The 20,765-nt window shown below is 34.4% G+C and overlaps 1 protein-coding gene across 4 annotated transcripts in view; it reads right to left on the reverse strand.

Moving 5' to 3' along the window:
• LOC127839511 (signal peptide, CUB and EGF-like domain-containing protein 2) overlaps positions 1 to 20,765 on the reverse strand; it is a 131,124-nt gene that overhangs the window by 54,287 nt on the left and 56,072 nt on the right. For all 4 annotated transcript variants that reach the window (XM_052367910.1, XM_052367918.1, XM_052367904.1 and 1 more), the window contains 2 exons: positions 17,577 to 17,699; positions 9,099 to 9,221 (listed from right to left, as the gene is read on the reverse strand). In XM_052367910.1, the coding sequence (XP_052223870.1) occupies positions 9,099 to 9,221; positions 17,577 to 17,699 (246 nt within the window). The remainder of the gene's footprint in view (positions 1 to 9,098; positions 9,222 to 17,576; positions 17,700 to 20,765) is intronic.

Genomic DNA, 20,765 nt, shown 5'->3' on the forward strand with positions numbered 1-20,765 from the left:
TATCTCTATATTCAAGAAAACGTTATCCCTGTATATCCATAATACAGACAACAGATTCCCTAGCAATTTTCATTTTAACTTAGATTGTGCCTGAGAGAGAAACAAAATATAATGTGCACAAAGAAAAACACCGTTTTATATGGACAATACAATGAGCCTTTTGCGAAATTATAAAAATAAAATACTATAAGAAAAATGTACAATAACACAATCAAAGTGTTGTCTCATAATATAATTAATGTTGCGAGTAAATAATATACAGTCAGAAGAGTAATTCTACTTGAACAAGTGAAATCATCGCTTCATGTACTATTGTATTATTTATTACGGCCTATATTTCAGAAAATGTTCTCAATTTAAGAAATCTATGTTTTTAGTAATATGTTTCTTTTTGATGAAGTGTACTAGTATCCCAATAGTACTAGTGTCTGTAAATCGGTAGAAATTCTTTAAATCGTCCCTGTTCAAAAAGTTACAATGGAGAAGCTAATTAACCTAAAACTAAGAATTTGAAATCTAGCCAATAGATACGTTAGTGGAAAAAATGTATTGTTCATTTTGAAAGTACAGTTAAGGAAGATGTACATTCAATGACAGATTATAGTTTCCAAAAACGTAAAGAAGTAGCAACAACAATGTCAACATACATATCCTCAAAACATAGACTAGGAAACTTGACTAGAAATCTTTCCGAACAATTGGATATTGAACAACCTGGAATACACAGACGATATTACCAGTTGTTCACCAATCTAAGTCATGCCCCAAAGCGGGTACATTCATTACCTGATGATGATGACAAGCAGACGTCTACATCAAAGTAATGGCGTTTATCCATAGGTGCTTCCAGTAGCATGTTCTCTTTTCAGTGGATAGATGCATGTTTGTGACAAAAGTACTATAAAATTTAAGGGCTGCAAGCAAAATTTAACTTAATGTGATATAACATGTGCTGAAGAATCAATTAACATAGCAGCGATTCCAAATTCTGATAAACGGATGCTTTGTAAAGTTCTGGATAAAGAACTTAATGCCCGTGAAGCAATGTACCATTATGCCTGCAGAAGAAATTATACAAGATCTGGGATTCGCCATGAGTCACGAAGGTTCAGATACAAGCATTAACCAATCTGTGCACACTGACGCTTTAAGAACATATGTAATAATGTTGATGAGCATATTGTACTAGGACATCATGTGGAACGGCTCAAAATGGTAAAAGAAAAGATACGTTAGCTACATTCTTCAACACCACCCTTCTGTATACAAAGAGAAATATAAAGCCTATAAACTCGAAGAACAGAACATTTTCCTAACCCATTTAATGTTGAGAATGTAATGGATGAGTTGTATTGTTCATCATCTGGTGTTCCAACTAAACCAGGAGCAGTATCAACCTTCTTGAGGCAGTAGATATTGGTCGTGCTGCTATGGAAGCCTTTATCACTGATTCTCTCATTGAAAAGAACGTATTGTTCCATTATCCCATCAAGCGAAACAAACTAAAGGCATCGCCACACAAGAACTAAATAAGACAATTAGACGTTTTAGTAACAAACTTGCACAGCTTAACGCTGAACGCAACCTATTTGCAGAATTGATCCTTCTTTCAAATCTGAATAATACTGATCTTGAACGGTCAATTTCTTATCCCGTTCTCCAGTTCCTTGGTCTTTGGCAACAGCTGATGGAATGCCAGTGAACACGGATAAGCAAAGCTTATATTAAGACTGACATTGAACAAAAATCATTAAGTCCTATGGATGATATTTTCAGTATCATTGAGGCAACGCACTACTTACTATACAGCCTAGTGTTAGTGTCTAATACCTTAAAAAACAGCAAATTAGGTTTTGGTTCACCTTTCAATGTGTGGTCGTTTCAATTTTGTCACGGATACCTACCATGAAACTTCAGTTAAATCATTTTAAAGGAAACGTCGCGGTGCATCACCAACATTTCTATTGTTAGGTGCAAAAATCCAAACGCCAAAGGACTGAAAAAGTTTTCTTACCAACGATTTTAACAAAGCACGGCTTCTAAAATTACTATTGGAACACATGGAGCTTTGACAAATATGCAGAACAACGTAAGGATCGCTAATTTTTTTTTAATGAAATATGCTTTCTGCTTACAAGGCATAACGGACTGATACCTGAGGCAGTTCCAGACAAATCTCTGTTTTCTTCTCAAGAGGAAGCAGATACTCTAATGATTTTGCAATGCATGCACATAAAAAATGTAGGAAATACCATCAAAACCATAATTGTGACATCACCCGCTAAAGATGTCTTAGTGCTTCTTATTAGACACGCATTGGGTCCTCAATGCTATTTGCCACCAGACTGGAAACACACGAAGACTACTCGACAAAGACAAGGTTGTAAAAGCAAAGAGAGGTGACTTGTGTTCAGTGTTAGACGCAATTCACGACTTTACTGGTTGTGATACAGTGAGCGCATTTGTGAGAAGGGGGAAAGAAGGTCCAGTAAAGCTTCTCGAGAAACAAACAGACTTAATGCGAACCTTTGCCAAGTAGGGTGAGGGAAAGGAATTTAGTGATTACTTGTTAGTGAAAATTGAGTATTTCTTATGTGATATGTATGGAAAGCCGAATTACTCAGATGTTATAATCTCCAGTTTGATACGATATTTAAAGTACGTGAGATCAAAGGAAAACATTTAAAACATGCAACAACGTTGACTTGACTTTGTTACCTCCATGTCAAGCAACACTTAACATGCACACAAGACGGGCTAATTACCAAACATAATTATATTTGGTTAAACGTCCATTCATGAAAGGTATCCATGCATGCCTGATGTTCAAAATAGTGGCTGGAAACATGGTGCTGATTGATTCGAATATGTTTGGACTGATAGTGACATTTTCCCAAGTGAGCTAGTGGACATACTCTGTACAACGTTGCAAGGGGATACAACCAAACAGAATGAGGATCATAATATTGAAATTGACAATTTGCTTGATAAATTGTTCAATGATCGTGGTATAACTCCTGTGTCCTAACTATGAACATGAACAATGGCAAAACATAAGTTAGACTTTGATTTTTTAAATTATAATAACAATGACAATAATAATAATAATTATAATCATAATATAATAATTATTATTATTAGTTTTTAATGTACTCTAATATAATAATCATAAATATAATAAATACTATATATAAACGGATTAATAATAATAATAAATAAAATATAATAATAATTATATTAGTATTATTATTGTTTTATACTACAATAATAATATAATCATTATAATTATAATCATAATATTAGTGTTATTATTATTATCACTATTATATTATTATTAAGTTTTTATTATTATTATTCAATTATTATTATTATTTATGATTATTATTTTTATTATTATTGTTTTTATATTGTATTATTTTTTCATCATTGGTATTATAATAGTAATAGCCTTATGTAGATTGAATTGCCTGAAATGTTTTAAAAATGTGGATCGCGCTTCCTTTTATTCCTCTATGACGGGCAACAGAATCCATTTGTCATCTATTGTATGTTTTTATTACTTGTGACATAAATTTCAAGCTAGATTAAAAAAAACTGTTTTTGAGATACTCTTGCAGACAAAAGTTGTGATATTGCAAACCAGAAGAAGCTAGTTATGTTCGTCAAAAATATAAATCCAGAGACATTTGAACCAAGCATTTGTTTTTAGTAGAAAATTTGTTTTCAAACGGTATATGGTTTTAAACCTACTTTTGAATGTCTGGAGGATATTGATATATCCATTGCAAACTGTATAGTTTTGTTTTGATGTTGCCATGGTTATGGCTGATTAAAAGAAAAACTTACTATCAGAAACAAACCATGCTATGAAACATTAAGTTTGTTGAATACCGATTAGCGAAAGTTAGCTTAAAGGCTTCAAACGATCCCAATTTTAATGCGTGTCAAGCAATATCAACAATTCTGTGTTATTCGTTTGAACTTTCAAGATCTTTATAAGCAAAAAGGTAAGAGCATAATCAAAAAAGTGAACGATTGTATGCGTACGCCTATTTGTAAAGCAGTAGATAATGTGTGTAGGCCCTATGATTCATCATTAACACTCTTCTTATTTCCTCAAAAATATCCCTTTGCTTAATGTTTTGCGAATAAGACTTCTAAAGGTAAATGTATTTCAATAACATATATGTTAATGGTAGTTATTCAATGGAGCGAATTTGTTGTGTCAGTAGCAGAAATAAATATCGAACATCGCCAGACAAAGCTTGATCATTGAAAGAAAAGCCAATGGCAATTACTCCCCAATGTTACCTTGATACTCTGACGGAAGTATTAACTTTGAAAACAGGGAAACTTTTGTTCCATGAAAATCAATGCATACAAATTTAAAATTTTATCCCTTATTGATTAGTTCATCGATCGACTACATTAATAACTGTCAAATCATAATTCACTTCTAATATAATATGTTCTGTTATATGACCAGTTGAAATACACTTAAGAAAGTTGATGAAACATATTTTACTTTCAATCATAATACTTGTTCATATTCAATCATAATATTTGATTATACTCACATTTCTCATTGGTCATTCAATATTACCGTGTATATTTTAATATGGAACTACTGACCATTCTTGTATTTGCTGTAAGACCTTGCAATGGACGGCATAATGAAAATGAAAATCTTTTAAAGAAGCGTTTCTGTCTTCCCATTACGTTAACTTTGCCTTATATAGTCATTAATGTCCGAAAAAATGCAACTCTTTTTAATGCATAATAGAAGAACCATATACGACTTTGTCTTACGTTCTAATCCTTTTCCAACAAGAATGTATGAGTAATGTTGTCTGATATTGTATGTATAAATGATGTTTTCTTGTTTGAAATACATATATTTTAACCAACTATACCCAGTATTTTCTGTCACAACATTATATATCATAACATCATAATGTCAGAATACAAATACAAAAACCCACAATCGATGGCAAGAACACAGTTATATCGAGACGATTGTGGAATTTATTAAACAGTATTATTAAAAATCCTATTTCTTACAACAAAAGCTTCTTTGATATATTTGCATACATTTCAAATTACGGACTTGTCAAATGAAGCTAATAACTTGTGGAATTGTATACACATGGTTAATAATATGAACTTTACGGCTGATATATATTAGTATTTATTTCGTTTAACACCGACATACACATATGACATTGTATTTATTCTAAATCAAAGTCTATACATCAAAAACAATAATTTTCATTTGAAGGAATGTTATTCTTAGCGTTTCTGCTAATTTATATTTTCAACTGTTGTGCAGCGACTTTTGATCGTACACCAAATAATCGCAGACCTTAAGGAATCAGTCTAAATTATTCTTCATATTCAAAAAAAGTTTTAATCAAAGCGCTGAAGGCACTAAAGTTGTTCGCTATTGTATAGTTTAAGGCGCAACTCATTTTTCAAAATTAATCGGAAGTTTGAAATCAACACAAGCCATTCAAATTTATAAAGAGTGTGGCTTAACGCGCGGGTCGAGATGTGTGTGCACCTTTTAGAATCCTATTTATTTTATAGCGATAACTTAGACAAAATAACAACAGCGGCCCCCTTTTTTGACTTTCAGAAAGCATTTTAAGTATGATGAAAGAGGAAATGAAAACTGAATATAAAGACAATTTGCAATCACCATCATATTAAATGAATATTTTTTTAATATCGAATATCTATTTTACTAAAAATATAATTTCAATATGGAAATTCCCTGTACAATACTTTTGATTATTGACACCATATACAAATTCAAAATATACAATTATATACGATAATTGATGAACATAAATAATAAATAAATCTGCGAGCAATACTTTTTACTCACGAATTAGGTAGTCATAGAGACAGCCCTGTTGACCCGTAATTTGTGTCTATGCATTACTTGTTACCGTAGCAGTTCACACGGTGTCAACAACACCGACATAAACATTGATATAGAGCACTAATGCGCTTTTTTGGCGTAGCTGTTTAACCAAGCTTTTTACCTTAAATGACTTTTACATAACGCCAGCAGACACACATGATTATATTCGAATATTTCATAGGCTGATTCGAGATTAGACCTCTGCACTTTGGCAAAATCACGGTGTCTGTGCTCAGCGCAAAGGATTCAGTGTTAGGAATGCCGGACTATTCTTTGTATGTTCAAATAACACAAATTGTAGCCCAGTTACAATTACGCGTCAAAATCCCTCTCGCAGAATTTCAGGGTCAGTACTCGTTCTCTAAATCGTCCGGGGAATATATAATTAACTATCGATAAACACAGTTTTGCGTTCGAGATGAGAAAACAAGCAAATAGTATAGTGTCGCGATAAGAGGAAAATCGTTTAATTATCCAACCACAAATGTTTGCCGTACTCGGTCAGCACGTCTAGAAATCGTTCCTAAACGCCTGGATAGGCTGCCCTTATTTACAAGTTTGCTATTTTGAATACAATTTTGTATCGAAAAGCATTGTGCTAAAATGTGCCATTTACAATTCGCGATGAGATTTTTAATGACCCTCGTCATGCGAAAATGGGTCTTATTGCATATGAGCCCATTATATGTATAGCCCACTCAGCCTGCGCATCTCTCAGTCTGGTCAGGAGATACATAATGAGACCATAACACATCGGGTGATTTTATAGCGAACAGCATCGCGTCTGACCAGACTGGGCCCATGCACAGGTTGGGCTTAAGATACTCTGGCTGAAACGCATTTTCGCAAGACGCGGATATGAAAGTGTGACTTAAATGTGTCGAAAGAAAACAGCGTGTGAATCAAATGTTAACATACGATATATTTCGATGGTGAAAAAATACACTCATAATAAAACATGTGAGGACGCATATGATGTGCACTCCCGTAGTATAATTTGTATCTACTTACACTAATACGTGGAACACCCGTAGTATAATTTTTATCTACTTACACTGATGTGTAGCTGACAATGATAAGTTGATAACACATATTTCATGCGGTGAATATGTGACTACCAAGTTAACAAACACAATTGTTAAACGTTTGTTTTGAATTTAATTATTTAGAAACGTAAATTGCAAACTTTATTTCAAAGTTAGCATTTACGCCGACTACCTTATATTCAGTTTTAGCGATTATAAAGCATTTTTGTTGTTGTCTATAATATACCTGTTGAAATTGGTTAACTCATGCGATAACTGTGAATGTTAACAAACTTAACACTCTACCATTGCGTTGTTAGCACCCGTGAATACAAAAGATTGCCGCTATCTGTTGAGAACAAAATAATGTTTCCCAGAATCAGCAATAGTAGCATGCACTACGAACGAGGTTACACAACATCCCACTATACTTGTTCATCAGCATGTTTTAATAGCCTCAGATGCGATGGTTATCGTTTTTAGCGTAGTAAAGAGCAGACTGACTTGGAACGCGTAGTACTAACCTTAGTTGTTCGCCAGCGAATAACTAAAAACTGTATACACCTCTCATACATATATGTTATTCAATTAACCAAACTACTCTTATTTTAAATTGTCGATAAGTCAATATTTGGACTATCTTATAAAACTATTAACTGCATAACGTTTTATGTTTAAATCAAGAACCGAACCAACAATAATTTATCATGTTCATCACATTTCACACTCGATACGTATAACCTATATAAAATAGTTTAAAGCTTGCGGTAAACAATTTTTATTGTGATATTTGTATTTTTTAGAATTTTAAACCAATATTTTGTTTAAATACATGGGGACTCTACCTTATTCAGCATAAATGGCAAAAATGAGTATTACATTTATTTATTTTTAAGGGAAGCAATTGCAATGTTTAATGTATGCGTTCAATATCATCTGGCATTGCGAAAACCCATACCTCTGTAGCACAATTTAATAAAAAAAAACACTCAAAGATTGTGCACATTTGAGAACTGGGCATAATGAATGTGCGTTAAGTGTCGTCCCAGATTAGCCTGTGCAGTCCGCACATGCTTATCAGGGACGACACTTTCCGCCTAAATTGAATTTTTGCTAAAAAGATACATCATGTTCACGAAAAATGTCATAAAAGCGGATAGTGTCGTCCCTGATTAGCCTGTGCGAACTGCACAGGCTAATCAGGGACGACACTTTACGCACATGCATTATGCCCAGTTTTCTCCGAACGCGACTCAATTGTATTCCAAAAATATGGTTTAATTAAAGATTACATCTATTTTATGAACATCATAACAAAACATTGTTACATTTAAATGTATACATAAATGTTCACTCCAAACCTATTTACATTCCATTGAAAATAGACCTTTTCAATTGAAAATATTGTACTCTTAGCTTAATCATTATGTGTTTGTCGGGATTGGCGATGGATGTTCTGTCGCATCATTATGCGATTAAAGGGAGTAATGCTTAATTCTACTTACTTGGCGTTATATGCGACTTACGAAAGTGTGGATTTATGTATAATTATGTCTTAATCTAGTTTTATACAGACATATATTTATTTTGGCTTAGATTTAGGCGAGCGTTTTTGTGTGATGTGTTCTTGCTTTTGGTTGTAAGTGTGAAATTTTTGGGAGTATGGCAGTACCAGGTACAGGGAGGTTACCCCACAGTCCCGTCTATGTGAACCACCTTACCAAATTTACTTGCGGAGATTTCAACCTAATCGCCTAGTGGAGAGGCGCGTCAACAACAACTGATATTACCACACAGCTTCTTCGTGAACGCTTTATTTGTTGCGATATGTACTTCACATATGCACATATACTTTATCTCTTAGAATTCTATGCCCAACAACTAATTGGATCTAATTCACTGCATTTTTTGTCCTTGTCCATTGATTATACGTTAGGCATTCAAATAAATATTTGTTGCACATATTAATATTATTGAATTAAATGAAGAATGCATAGATTATCGATTGTGATATAACCTGTTCGTCAATAAAATATGTGTCTGGAAAGTACACATTCATTTCATTTAGCAGCGCCTCACGCCCACCATTAATTACGCATACACCGGATAAGAATGATGAATAATGTGATTGTATATTGTTCGCTCACCTATACAATCTTTGCCGTCTAGATCGAGCTGAAAGCCGTCTCTACAACTGCACGTGTAATTCCCCTGGGTGTTCTCGCAGAAATGGACACACCCTCCGTTGTCGGTGGCGCATTCGTCAACATCTGAAATAATATGCAAGACATTTGAGTCGCAACTGCTTTTTGTGTCCCTAACCTACCATGACCTCGTGATTGCAATTCAAAGTAAAGTGCCCTTTGTTTTGAACTGACACATCAATGACGTTTTAAATGTTAATCCTAAACGATGTGATTTGAATCGAATATTACAGCATTTTGTATATTCTTTAGTAAATTAATCGAATGCCAACAAATACTTATTCCAAATAGTAAAAGTCAATCTGAGAACTACATATAAAGAATGTTATTATCTGTACAGGTAAAAAGATATTAATATCATTTCTTCGTATACCATACATTCTTAAAAAAACAACAACAGCTTGCACTTGGTAGCCGCCTGTTTTAGAAAATAGATTTGACTAAGCGAATCCCAAGAAATGTGAAATCGTTTCGAGATCAAATATACAGTTCTGAAATCGTTGCCTTAAAATAGCCACATAGAAAAGAATTTCCACAGCACTTGTTGGCTAAATATTATATTAAACAATGCGTACGTATTTGAAGGGATTTGTAGACGGCAGCTCACAAAAATGTCTGTAAATTAGAGTGTCTACACTCTTTCTGTTTATCTCATCGAAATTATTCACCGTAAATACATTGTACTCATGTGCCTTTTTAAAGACATATAAAGCTTCCTAAAGCACACGGAAGACAAACGATCTTAACATCGCCGTCATAATTTGACGCACATGACAATCAAACAACCTACGAAGTAAGTTTCGCTGTCTTATTTTTGACTATCATGACAAACAAACTACCTGCGAACTTAATATCGCTGTCTTACTTCGACACATATGAAAATCAAAATACCCAGACACACATGACCAACAAAAGAAGACCCATTTAGTGCCCTTACTTAGACACTCTTAAACTTAGGACGAATAGATTATCTAATACAGAAAAACAATGATAACAAAGTCCATTTTAGACAAAATTAAATGCCTAATCTTATACCACATGCAGGCTTTCCAGAGTTCTTAGTATTTCCTAGTTTTCCTAGTTGTTCCTAGTCTTTAAAATGTGTTCGTAGTTTTTTTTCTAGTTTTGTCTTAAACCTCCTAGTATTCCTAGTTTGTCATAAATTTGGCACTTTCTTGAATAAGGTTAAACTGTCTTTTAATGTGTTGAAGAGATTTTGTTTCAGAATAAGACATTAAGGGTGTTGAGCTGATAGTATTTGGTATTCTTTGTGTGGTCTGGTGTCACTGGTGCATTGTCTAGCCTTCACAGGTGATACCTGAAGATTAGCTGTGAACACAATCTTAATACTTACACATGCTAAGTTACATTTGCCAATTGTGTTTTACATTTAGAAGCAATGCCATTTGTTCTGGAAGGCTAAACATGTAACAATGTATGTTACTTGGAGAGTACATTTTATAAACCCCAATGATGCTGATACTGAGGGAATATTTTTGTTACCAAACATTTACAAAAGTGATTGCTTAATTTCCAATGATGCTGATATGGGTGAATAATTTAAATTATTTAATTACCGAACATTTACAAAAGTTTTTTATTCCCTATGATTAAAGGGAATAATTTTTGTTACCAAACATTTCAAAAGTGATTGTTTTATACCCAATGATGCTGATTCGGAGGGAATAGTTGTTGTTACCAAACATTTCAAAAGTGATTGTTGTATTCCCAATGATGCTGATGCTAAGGGAATATTTTTTGTTGAAAATGATTTTTTTTTTCAAATTATTTTATGGGCTTGACGCTTTATTAGATAAGCAGTTTCTTATTCATAGCTAGTGATACTTGGAAAAACAGTATAAGCTTCCTCTTTAAAGTGTTACACTGCCAAATGATTTTGTCATTGAACTGTTTGCAAACCCATATGACCGAGTGCGCTGGATTACATGTTGATGTCAATGAACGAAATTTGATATATTCATCTTTAAATGCCTATATCTTGTTTGGTAACAACCTAATTGTTTTGCTATCATCAATAACTAGCACCTAACTCACAATTAGTTTATAGATGTTACAATATTGCTGTAGCAGAGCATGAGTATTTATACTTATCCAATGTATTTTCTTGAAAAGGTTATATGGGCCGATAATATGATCAAAATAAAGATAAAATCTGAGATGTTTTACATTATATTTGTACTATCATAAAACATATTTTTTCATATCGATTCTGTAGACTAGGGTGTGACCCAGCGATATTCAAAGCACACATAAGTGTAAATAAACGTTAACCTCATAGAATTGTTACACTAATTGAAAGACAATAAAAGAGAACAACAAATGTTCAATTTAATTACGGTTTAATTACACAATGGTACGAGAAAACCAGAGCCACAATTTTATGAGGCACGATCAAGTCAAGTCAAGTAAACAGTTTATTAAAGAAACAGAGGCCTCCGGCCCAAAATACATATCATGCAATGTACAGGAATTGCAAAGTTGTGTGCTAGTGGTTTTATTCAGATGTAAATGTTAGCACATGTATCTAATCCCTTTTCCAGAATTCATAGGAACGAAAACATACACTGCAGATTTTCTACGTACATATAATGTAATATGATCACGATGCAATGAACGAACTAACAAGTATCAATTAAGAATAAAAATAATAATACTGATAGTACAATAATACGAACATCTCAGACTTTGATCATCTGTCTGGTCTATAAAATTTCAATAATCTCTTTTTCAGGTCTAGAAATTATAGCAGTTTGCAGTAAATAATAAACACTATAAACATGCCTGGTGGAAAGACAAACGTTAATTCTGCATGGCTAAGTAAGCTAGATAATAGTGGACCTCAGGAGCTGAATGGTGCAAGCCTATTCCTTTTAATTGCTATGCTGCTTATTGCTAAGTATGCACCAATAGTATATCTTGCTCAAACACTGGAGTAACACAGCTCATTGGCCATGCTGATGGCCAGAAACACAGGAATGCAATTAAACAGCGAAAAGATAAAACTCAAAAACTGTTGTTCGAGTCCCCAGTACCAAGTACAATAACCTCTAAGCAAGGAGGTGGCGAATCTGATAAAAAAATGTTTTCTGCAGCAATTTATGTAAATAACCAAGTTACAAAAGCAGAGAAATTATGGGCATTGCAGGTTGCATCAATTCCTGTGATTCTATTTGGGAACTTTTTAAAGCCATGTTTCCAGGAACAATCACGGGACAGTTCTCATTGAGGAAGTCAAAGCTTCCTTCTTGATATCAGACGGCCTTGGTCCCTTCTTCAGAAAAGAAATTGAAAAGCAAATGCAAACATTAAGATGCCCTTACACAATTAAGTTTGATGAAACTGGAAACTCCCAAGATAAAAAACGAGAGCGCCGATGGCGTTATAAGCATAGGTGCAAGATACAGGGAAGAATGGCGTCACGTGGTATAATGTAGTTCGATATCGCCATCCGCGAATTTCTCAAATCAATAATTTCAAACAATTACCGACTATTTAAATAGATAATCTTTCCATTTACATCAGTGTTTGAAACGCTTATGAAAAATAATTACCCAAGCCTTTCAAAATTTAAGCACGGACAGATCTGTATCGAACTATTGTTTTCACAAATGAAAATAGACGCTACCCTATTCGTCTGCGTCAAGAATTTGTCGTAAAACTTGTGGTAAGCGTTAGATGCAGACGTGCACAACAGATTGAGTTCTGAATACAGATTTCTGAATGCAGATTTTTATAGAAACTCCTCACAGCAGTTACTTCCCTTGCTTCGCCCGGTCAGTAACTTCTAGTATAAGGGAGGCCACTGCGTAGGAGATTGAGATTTATAGTGCAGATAGAATTGTTTTACGAATGAAATTTGTTTTAGGTTATAAGAAGATTTTTTGACATAAAACGGTCTTAGAAAAATTCACTAAAAACGGTGTCAGCAATATTATTGGAAGAAAACGTTGGAAAAACGTTTCCAAAAAAAAAATTGTAAGAATGACCATATACTAAATTAAATAGATATTTCGTCTGATTTTTGATCAGGTAAGGCTTCATAAAGGGCAACCAATCGATGTGGATTTTTGAAATGTGGTATATACCATAAGCATAGGTGCGTAAACGCACCTATGCTAAAACGAGAGCGCCGATGGCGCTGAAAGCATAGTTGCAAGATACAGGGAAGTTGCTGCTGAAGTAAATGTTTAGGTCAAAATATACTAAATAGTTTCCTTATATGTTTCGATGTAAAAGCGACAACTTTGAGCGAAAATAAATACAACATTTTGCACATAGAGACCCCCATAACCATACCTTTTCTTGACGGGCATTCTTAGCTGAATCGATTTAAGCAATAAAAAGATTTGTCATGTTCAAACCAAAAACAAATTCGACTCAAATCAAAATCGACTGTTTTTGCGCCTTTTTCGGCCGTTTTCTAGTGGATTGTAACCTTTTGCAGTGCCATTTTTTACTTTAATCTCCAACTTTATCCTATTTCAGGGATTAAGTAGTGAACACCTATGCTTACCCTATCAATATCTCCAAACGATAAAACCAGAACAAAGTGTATAACATGCCTTCGAGGAAAATATGATGATTTGTTTAGAAAGTACAGCCCTTCATAACTCGATTATTTAGTATATTGTAGCCTTAACGATTGCTGACATCACGAGTCGCCCCCCTTGTTAACAAAATGCTCTATTTTTAGAAACGGGAATTCCAAATAGTGACGAATGTGAATGGTTACAAAATGACATAACTATGAAAATAAATACGTAGAATTACATTATTTCACGCACACCATTATGCAACCATCCGTTTTCTTTTCCGACTTGATACATTTACAGCTTTCCATTTAATATTTTACAGTCACAGCACTCGTCCAGAATTCGCGCGAATCCATTAAATCCGATGCCACATTTAAACCGTTAACTCTACTCGTAACGTAAATTTCTGGCTCAAAGTAAATCATTTTAACTTCAATTAACACATCTCTATTACTTTTAAACTCTACTTCATCAAATCCATAGAAAGACACGTCAGAATCCCTGTCATAAATCAGAAAACATTCATCGTACTCCGCCATTTTTTACACATTTTCAAAGAATAAAAGTGCTTTATGCCCCACTTCCTGCTGAGAATATGTTTTAATTTCTATTTATAATTAACCGATGAAATGTTACATATACTTTAACCAGGGCCTTATTAATTCAGTTATGTAAACATTTGACCTCTCACAGAACAGTAAACGAAGGAAATAGAAATTGGGATCCCATATATATTAGGTGTGAGGTCACTATCAACAAGAACAGAATTGTTTTACGAACGAAATTTGTTTTAGGTTATAAGAAGATTTTTTGACATAAAACGGTCTTAGAAAAATTCACTAAAAACGGTGTCAGCAATATTCTTGGAAGAAAACGTTAGAAAAACGTTTCCCCCCAAAAAATTGTAAGAATTACCATATGCTAAATTAAATAGATATTTCGTCTGATTTTTGATCAGGTAAGGCTTTATAATGGACAACCGATGTATGTGGATTTTTGAAATGTGGTATATACCATAAGCATAGGTGCAAGCACCTATGCTAACAATGTGATTTCCTCGTAAAGTTCTGGAATTATAGGAAAAGAGAGCTAAATACACTGTTTCTTAACAGTTTAATGTTTTGAAAGCCAATAGGGGTTCAGTGATTTAGGCAATATTAGAAACACTTTCGGAGGATGGCTATGAACTACCATTGCAACAGCTAGTGTCATTGGGAAGTGATGGACCAAGCGTAAATAACACAATATGGAAGTTAATAATTTATGACCATAAAAAGTCCATCGGGCTACCGGGACAAACACCATTTGTTCCCTGTACTCAACATGTTGTACACAACTTATTTCGCAAGGGACTTAATTCATAGTGGGAAAATGCTCAGCAGTTGGCTGTTGATTTTTTTCAATGGTTCAAGTCACTTATCAGTCAAACAGAAGACTATGGCTTTACTCTGGAGGATCTTGGCCTGGACGAGGAACTGTTTATTAGGCATGTTCAGTGTCAATAGCTAACACTAATACCAGCACTTGATAGAAATATCAATCTCTGGAAAGTTCGTCGCAAATACTTTCTTACTGACCTTCCTCAAAGGAGCAAGGCTGATCACACTTATGCTCAACTAAAGAACAACACCAGGTACCAAAGAATTTGTCAGTCATTCATTGTCTGGAAAAGAATATCTTGCACAAATCCAATTCCTAGTTTGTGTTGGTCCGTTGTTTGAACCTTTCATGAAATAGTTCCAGAAACAAGAGCCCTTGATTCATCTTCCATATCAGGAGACATCAAGTACATTGAAGTCTGTAAGGTTGAGATTTGTTAAGCAAGATGCTGTTGGTAATAAGACTGGAGAGAACTTTAGAACATAGAAGTTCATGACAGTAAGAATCTGCTTGAACTAAAAGACATAGAGATTGGTGCAGACACTGAGAAAACGTTATCTGTTCTTGATTCTGGATAACGGAACACTCATTTATATATGATATCAGAAAGTTTTACCAAGCAGTTGCTAGCTATTTGCAAACCTAACCTCTCAGCGATGATGTTATAATATCCGTTCAATGCCTTCATCCAGAAGTGCGCTCCTAGGAGAAGGCACAAAAGCTGCTCAGAGAATTATGCACAGACCTGCCCACAATTGAAAATGTAGGAGTGTCCAAGGTGACAGATGAATGGAAGCTGGACAGGTCAGAAACCATAAAGGATGACGAATTGTATGATAAGGATGGAGGGCTTATCAGAATTGATCATTACTGGAGCGATGTTCTGAGTATTAAGAGGTCTAGTTGTGAGCATAAGTACCATCGTCTTAGGAAATTAGTCCTAACTTGTCTCTGTCTACCGCAAGGAAATGCTGATGTAGAAAAAAATCTCTCAATAAAAAAGAAGGCTCTATTGCTAGAGACAAAAAGAAAAGAGGCTGCTAAACTGCAATAAGTGGAGAAAAAGGAACTTGAAAAAGCAGCTCAGCAAAAGGAAACTAGATGATAAGGAAATGGAAGTGAAGAAACAAGAATCAGAATTGAACATTGAACATTGTATGGAAAAGGCAAGACAAATCTTCGATGAAGCAAATGGAAGGTTAGCAATGGCTATAAAAACAAGGATTTTAAGGAAATTAACATAGCTGAAGGTCTAGATGTGGCGAAGTCAAAATTCGACAAAATAATTGTTCCCATGGATAGATGCATGAATGCGAGGAATGACATCGGAAAGAAGAGAATGCGAATGATTGATTCCTTCTTTAAGAATACAAATAAAGACAAGTGAACTATGTGTCAAGGGTAGATGGATCAATTAACAAAATTGTTTAGTATACCATTACTTACATGCTTGTACCTTTCTTATTGATTAGTTGCGTATCCTTGCTAACCCCATAGTGTTGATGACCTTTAACAATCACCTTGCTTATTACCTGACATGTATAAATGTCATTTACAACTTTTCACAGTTTAAATACCTTTAGTACATAATTATATAGGTTATAGCTTTGGTGTGTCTGTGCTATTTAAAATTTGATATCACAATCAATAATAGATATTGCACTTATTAGCAATTGCTAATTTAAGATATATCTAGTTAACCGAACTGATGGCATTGCTTGTTAGATATACATGCATGTATAGGTAGAGGCATATTGCCAATTTTCTAGAAATGTAACTTATTTTTGTACTTAACTCCTAGTTTTTGTTTCAACCTTCCTACATTTTCATAGTTGTTCCTAGTTTTTTTGCAAATAAAATTCCTAGTTTTCTCCTAGAAAGCCTGCACATGTCAAAAACATGCAATAGATAGAGCCTCCATACCCAGGAACAGACGGCAATCGAAACTACAGACACACAGAGCACAGTACGTGGGCACAAATGACAAACACAAAGCAATAGTCTTAGTTTTGATTAAGATAGGTGCTCATGAAAATAACTAAACTTTTGACGCACAAAGCTGCAGAACTATCAGCAATTAAAACTCAAGATAAATATATCTTCCTTCCCATGATCTTTACATAGCCAAAATATAATAAGACCCGAATAACAAAAGCTATAATGGCAAACACAACTAACACACATGACAAACAAAGAAGAACTTAAAAACATGCCAAGGTTTGATTGACAAAAAAAGCTAAAACAATCACAGCGAATACATAAATGAACACATAGCTATCGGAGCCTTATTTTACCGAGACACAAGCGCCAAAAGCATTAGAAACAGAGCTGACTTACCTTGGCATAAATGAGAAAAATAGACACAAATGGCCAAACAATATCTAAAGACCAATAAAGCCACATTTTCTAAGCACAGAAACAAATACAAATGAGACAACTAGAGCTACCTTACCCAGAAACAAATGACAATCAAATACAGCATCCTCACCTGTACATTTTACGTGCCCGGCTCCATAGAAACCCCGTTTGCATCTGCACCGTGATGTGCGGACAGAGTCGATACACTCCGCAAACATGGGGCACTGCAGCGTGCCCTTCTCGCACTGGTTCCCTGGAAACACAAAGCAACAATACGCTCTTTATTTGGTGCCTTTGCTTACCAACAACTTTTAACATTTTGTTTTGAAATACCGCTGCATTTAAGCTATAAATTGAGTCCGAGTTAAATGCTTTTATACCAAAATTAAAATACACAGGAACGTCCTCTTCAAAGGATATTTATTATACGAATTGTTGCTTTCTTTTGCAGTTATCATGTCAAATCTTAAAACTTCTGATTTTGAATAACATGAAGGTGAAGAAGCATATTTATTGAATGGTGGCTTTATTCAATAACGATGTGTATTAACACTCACTTTCGTAAAGAAAAAAATCCTCTTAAGTATGAAGTATCAAAGCAATTAGAAACATAGTGAGCCTAGTCATGTGGTGTGAACATAACGGATGTTACTATATTGTTTATACCTGACAGAAACAATAATAGCCATGAGAAATATTGCCTTACAACTAGATTTATATTACACTAGATATTTCTGGTAGTCTAGTGTTGTATTGCTTTATTTTTGATATCCCAGCGTAGTATTTAAATTTGAAAACTATCAAACCTCATCGGTTCCACTAACTGAACTGATCAATTCGTATCGGTAGCAGCAACTGCAAGCTGAGTTTCAAAGCAAAGTCCACATACTTGTACGAACTATTCCTTATTAACATTAACCTGACATATTAAAGCTTCAAATCAGTATATATTATCACATAATATAATTGTGCATCTCAACCCCACATTCCAATAAATAACGCCTGATGCTTTAAATAATATGGAAGGTAACATGCTACTACAAACCAGGTACTTCGAGCGATGAGTATCGTGAACGCTTGGGTAAAACATGACTGACTACCAGATGGTATCACATGAACTTGTGTTACCGTCATAAGCCATCTTCATATAACAATAACAATCAATCGACCTGTTAAACCAATATACCAGAACTCCTCATTTTTGATATTTAGGATGTTTATGCAGTTACTGTTTTTTTTTCGAATGTCAATGTGTTTTTAAAAATTTAAAATACAAGAGCACCGCATATCGGGTGCCAACGCTCGGCTGCAGGTGCACTTTTGAATAAATGAAAGCTTGTCAGATTTTTTTTAGAGGTCACAGTGACCTTGACCTTTGACCTAGTGACCCATAAATGGGTGTGGCGTGTAGAACTCATCAGGGTGCATCTACACATGAAGTTTCAAAGTTGTAGGTGGAAGCACTTTGATTTTAGAGACAAATGTCAACGTTTTAGCACGACGCGGACGGCAGATGCCGGACGGCAGACGGCTGACGGCGGACGAAGAGCTGGCTATGACAATACTTCGGGTTTTCTCCGAAAACAGCTGAGCTAACTAGTTAAATTGTTTTACATCCAGCCCGTGACGAGTTTTAAAGACTACCAGCTTCAACCAATATTTTCTATTATCATGCAATATTTAATGCTTTAAAACACGCTCAGGTGTATTAACAACGCCAGTAATGCATAAGGCAATATGAAGAGCAATATTTCATAAATGTTTATCGGAAATTACAGGCGGTGCAAGGAATCTACCCTCTCGATAGGCCTGAAACATCTATCAAAGTAATATCTAAAATCAGACGAATACGTTTTCAAGGAAAGTTCCGTCATTTTTAAGTGCGCGAGGTCTCTTATACGTGCGTCATGCCACAAGAGCCGTCGGGATAGGAACAAGTACAGTAAGACCTCGACAGCCTGCTCACCAAGATCATCCCAGATGGAAAAATATACCCTCTTAACAGCATTCCCAAGTCAAGTCAGCTAACTAGGAAGGCGTGATGGGACACATTCCCGGTCCTAGCATAATGCGCGGCGGACCTCATACACTTCGAATTACACACAGTCATGTTTGTAACTCATATTTATGATGCTCTTCTTCTGATATACCGTGGTTGCCGCTAAGAAATAAATTTGAAAAAGTTATCTAGTATAGGAAATTGTGTAAGGTGAAACAAAGGTGAAACAAATGATGCATTGACCACATTTTATTTTTTCTTTTCAGTTTCTGCTTGTTATTTTCAGTGATTTAAATAATTGCACATAACAAAATAAATTTATCAAAGACCATTTATGATGAGTTTTTTTACTGGATTAATTACGAACTTAACTGTGTTTGTGCATTTGTATTAACGTACCTTCATTGTTCCTTATGGATTAAGTTGAAAAGTGCATTACATGATGTATTATTGTTCAGAATTGTATATGTATTTGTTTGCAATCTCGAAATAAAATGTGTTGAAAAAAACCCACAAAAAACATACAACACAAATAGCGTTAAAAAAACAAAACATTCAAAGTAAGGATGGTAACTCTGAATTATTGATGGTGCATGGCAACAACTATAGTGGTCGCACACTAATGTGACAAAAAAACATGTAAAATCGCTATACATATGCATGCTCGGCCACTTTTGTTGTTATCTACCGTATCTTGAATAAAAGTTTGAAATCGAAAAAAAAAAAGTTGAAAATGAAGGAGATTTGATAAAAGTTTGTGTCTACGCAGACAAACAGACAGACAGATGGGGAAATGAATTGGCAGACGAACAAGCATGCAGTCAGATGAACATATTCACAGATGGACAGACAAACAGATTGACAGAGAGACGGACAGATGTCAATATTTGCATTTTCATTTTTCTTTTAGTTTTATTCATTTTACTCCTAAATTACTATAGTTGTAGACCCATTTATTGAACCAAGATTCGAAGTAACATGTTTATCAGAGCCTATGCTTCATTTAATCCTTCTATATTTTTGACGAGCGATTATGCTGGAAGATGTTCAGTATGAACATGGTGTGTTGACATTTCATAAGCATGTTTTATAAACACAGTAAAACATAATAAGTATATAACCGCTTCAAACAGCACTGTTATAAACAAAACTAAATGCCATTGAATTATTACGGACGATTGCTCCAAGTCCGTCTTTAAAAGTATTTTATAATTACTAATGTATAGTATTAATATGATATTAATATACTTATTGCCATCATAATACAACTATTTCCATTTTATGCGCATCATTCCCTAAAAAGAGAGCTGCCCGTAAAGG

Source organism: Dreissena polymorpha, chromosome 1 (genome assembly GCF_020536995.1).
Source record: "Dreissena polymorpha isolate Duluth1 chromosome 1, UMN_Dpol_1.0, whole genome shotgun sequence".
Lineage (NCBI taxonomy): Eukaryota > Metazoa > Mollusca > Bivalvia > Myida > Dreissenidae > Dreissena > Dreissena polymorpha.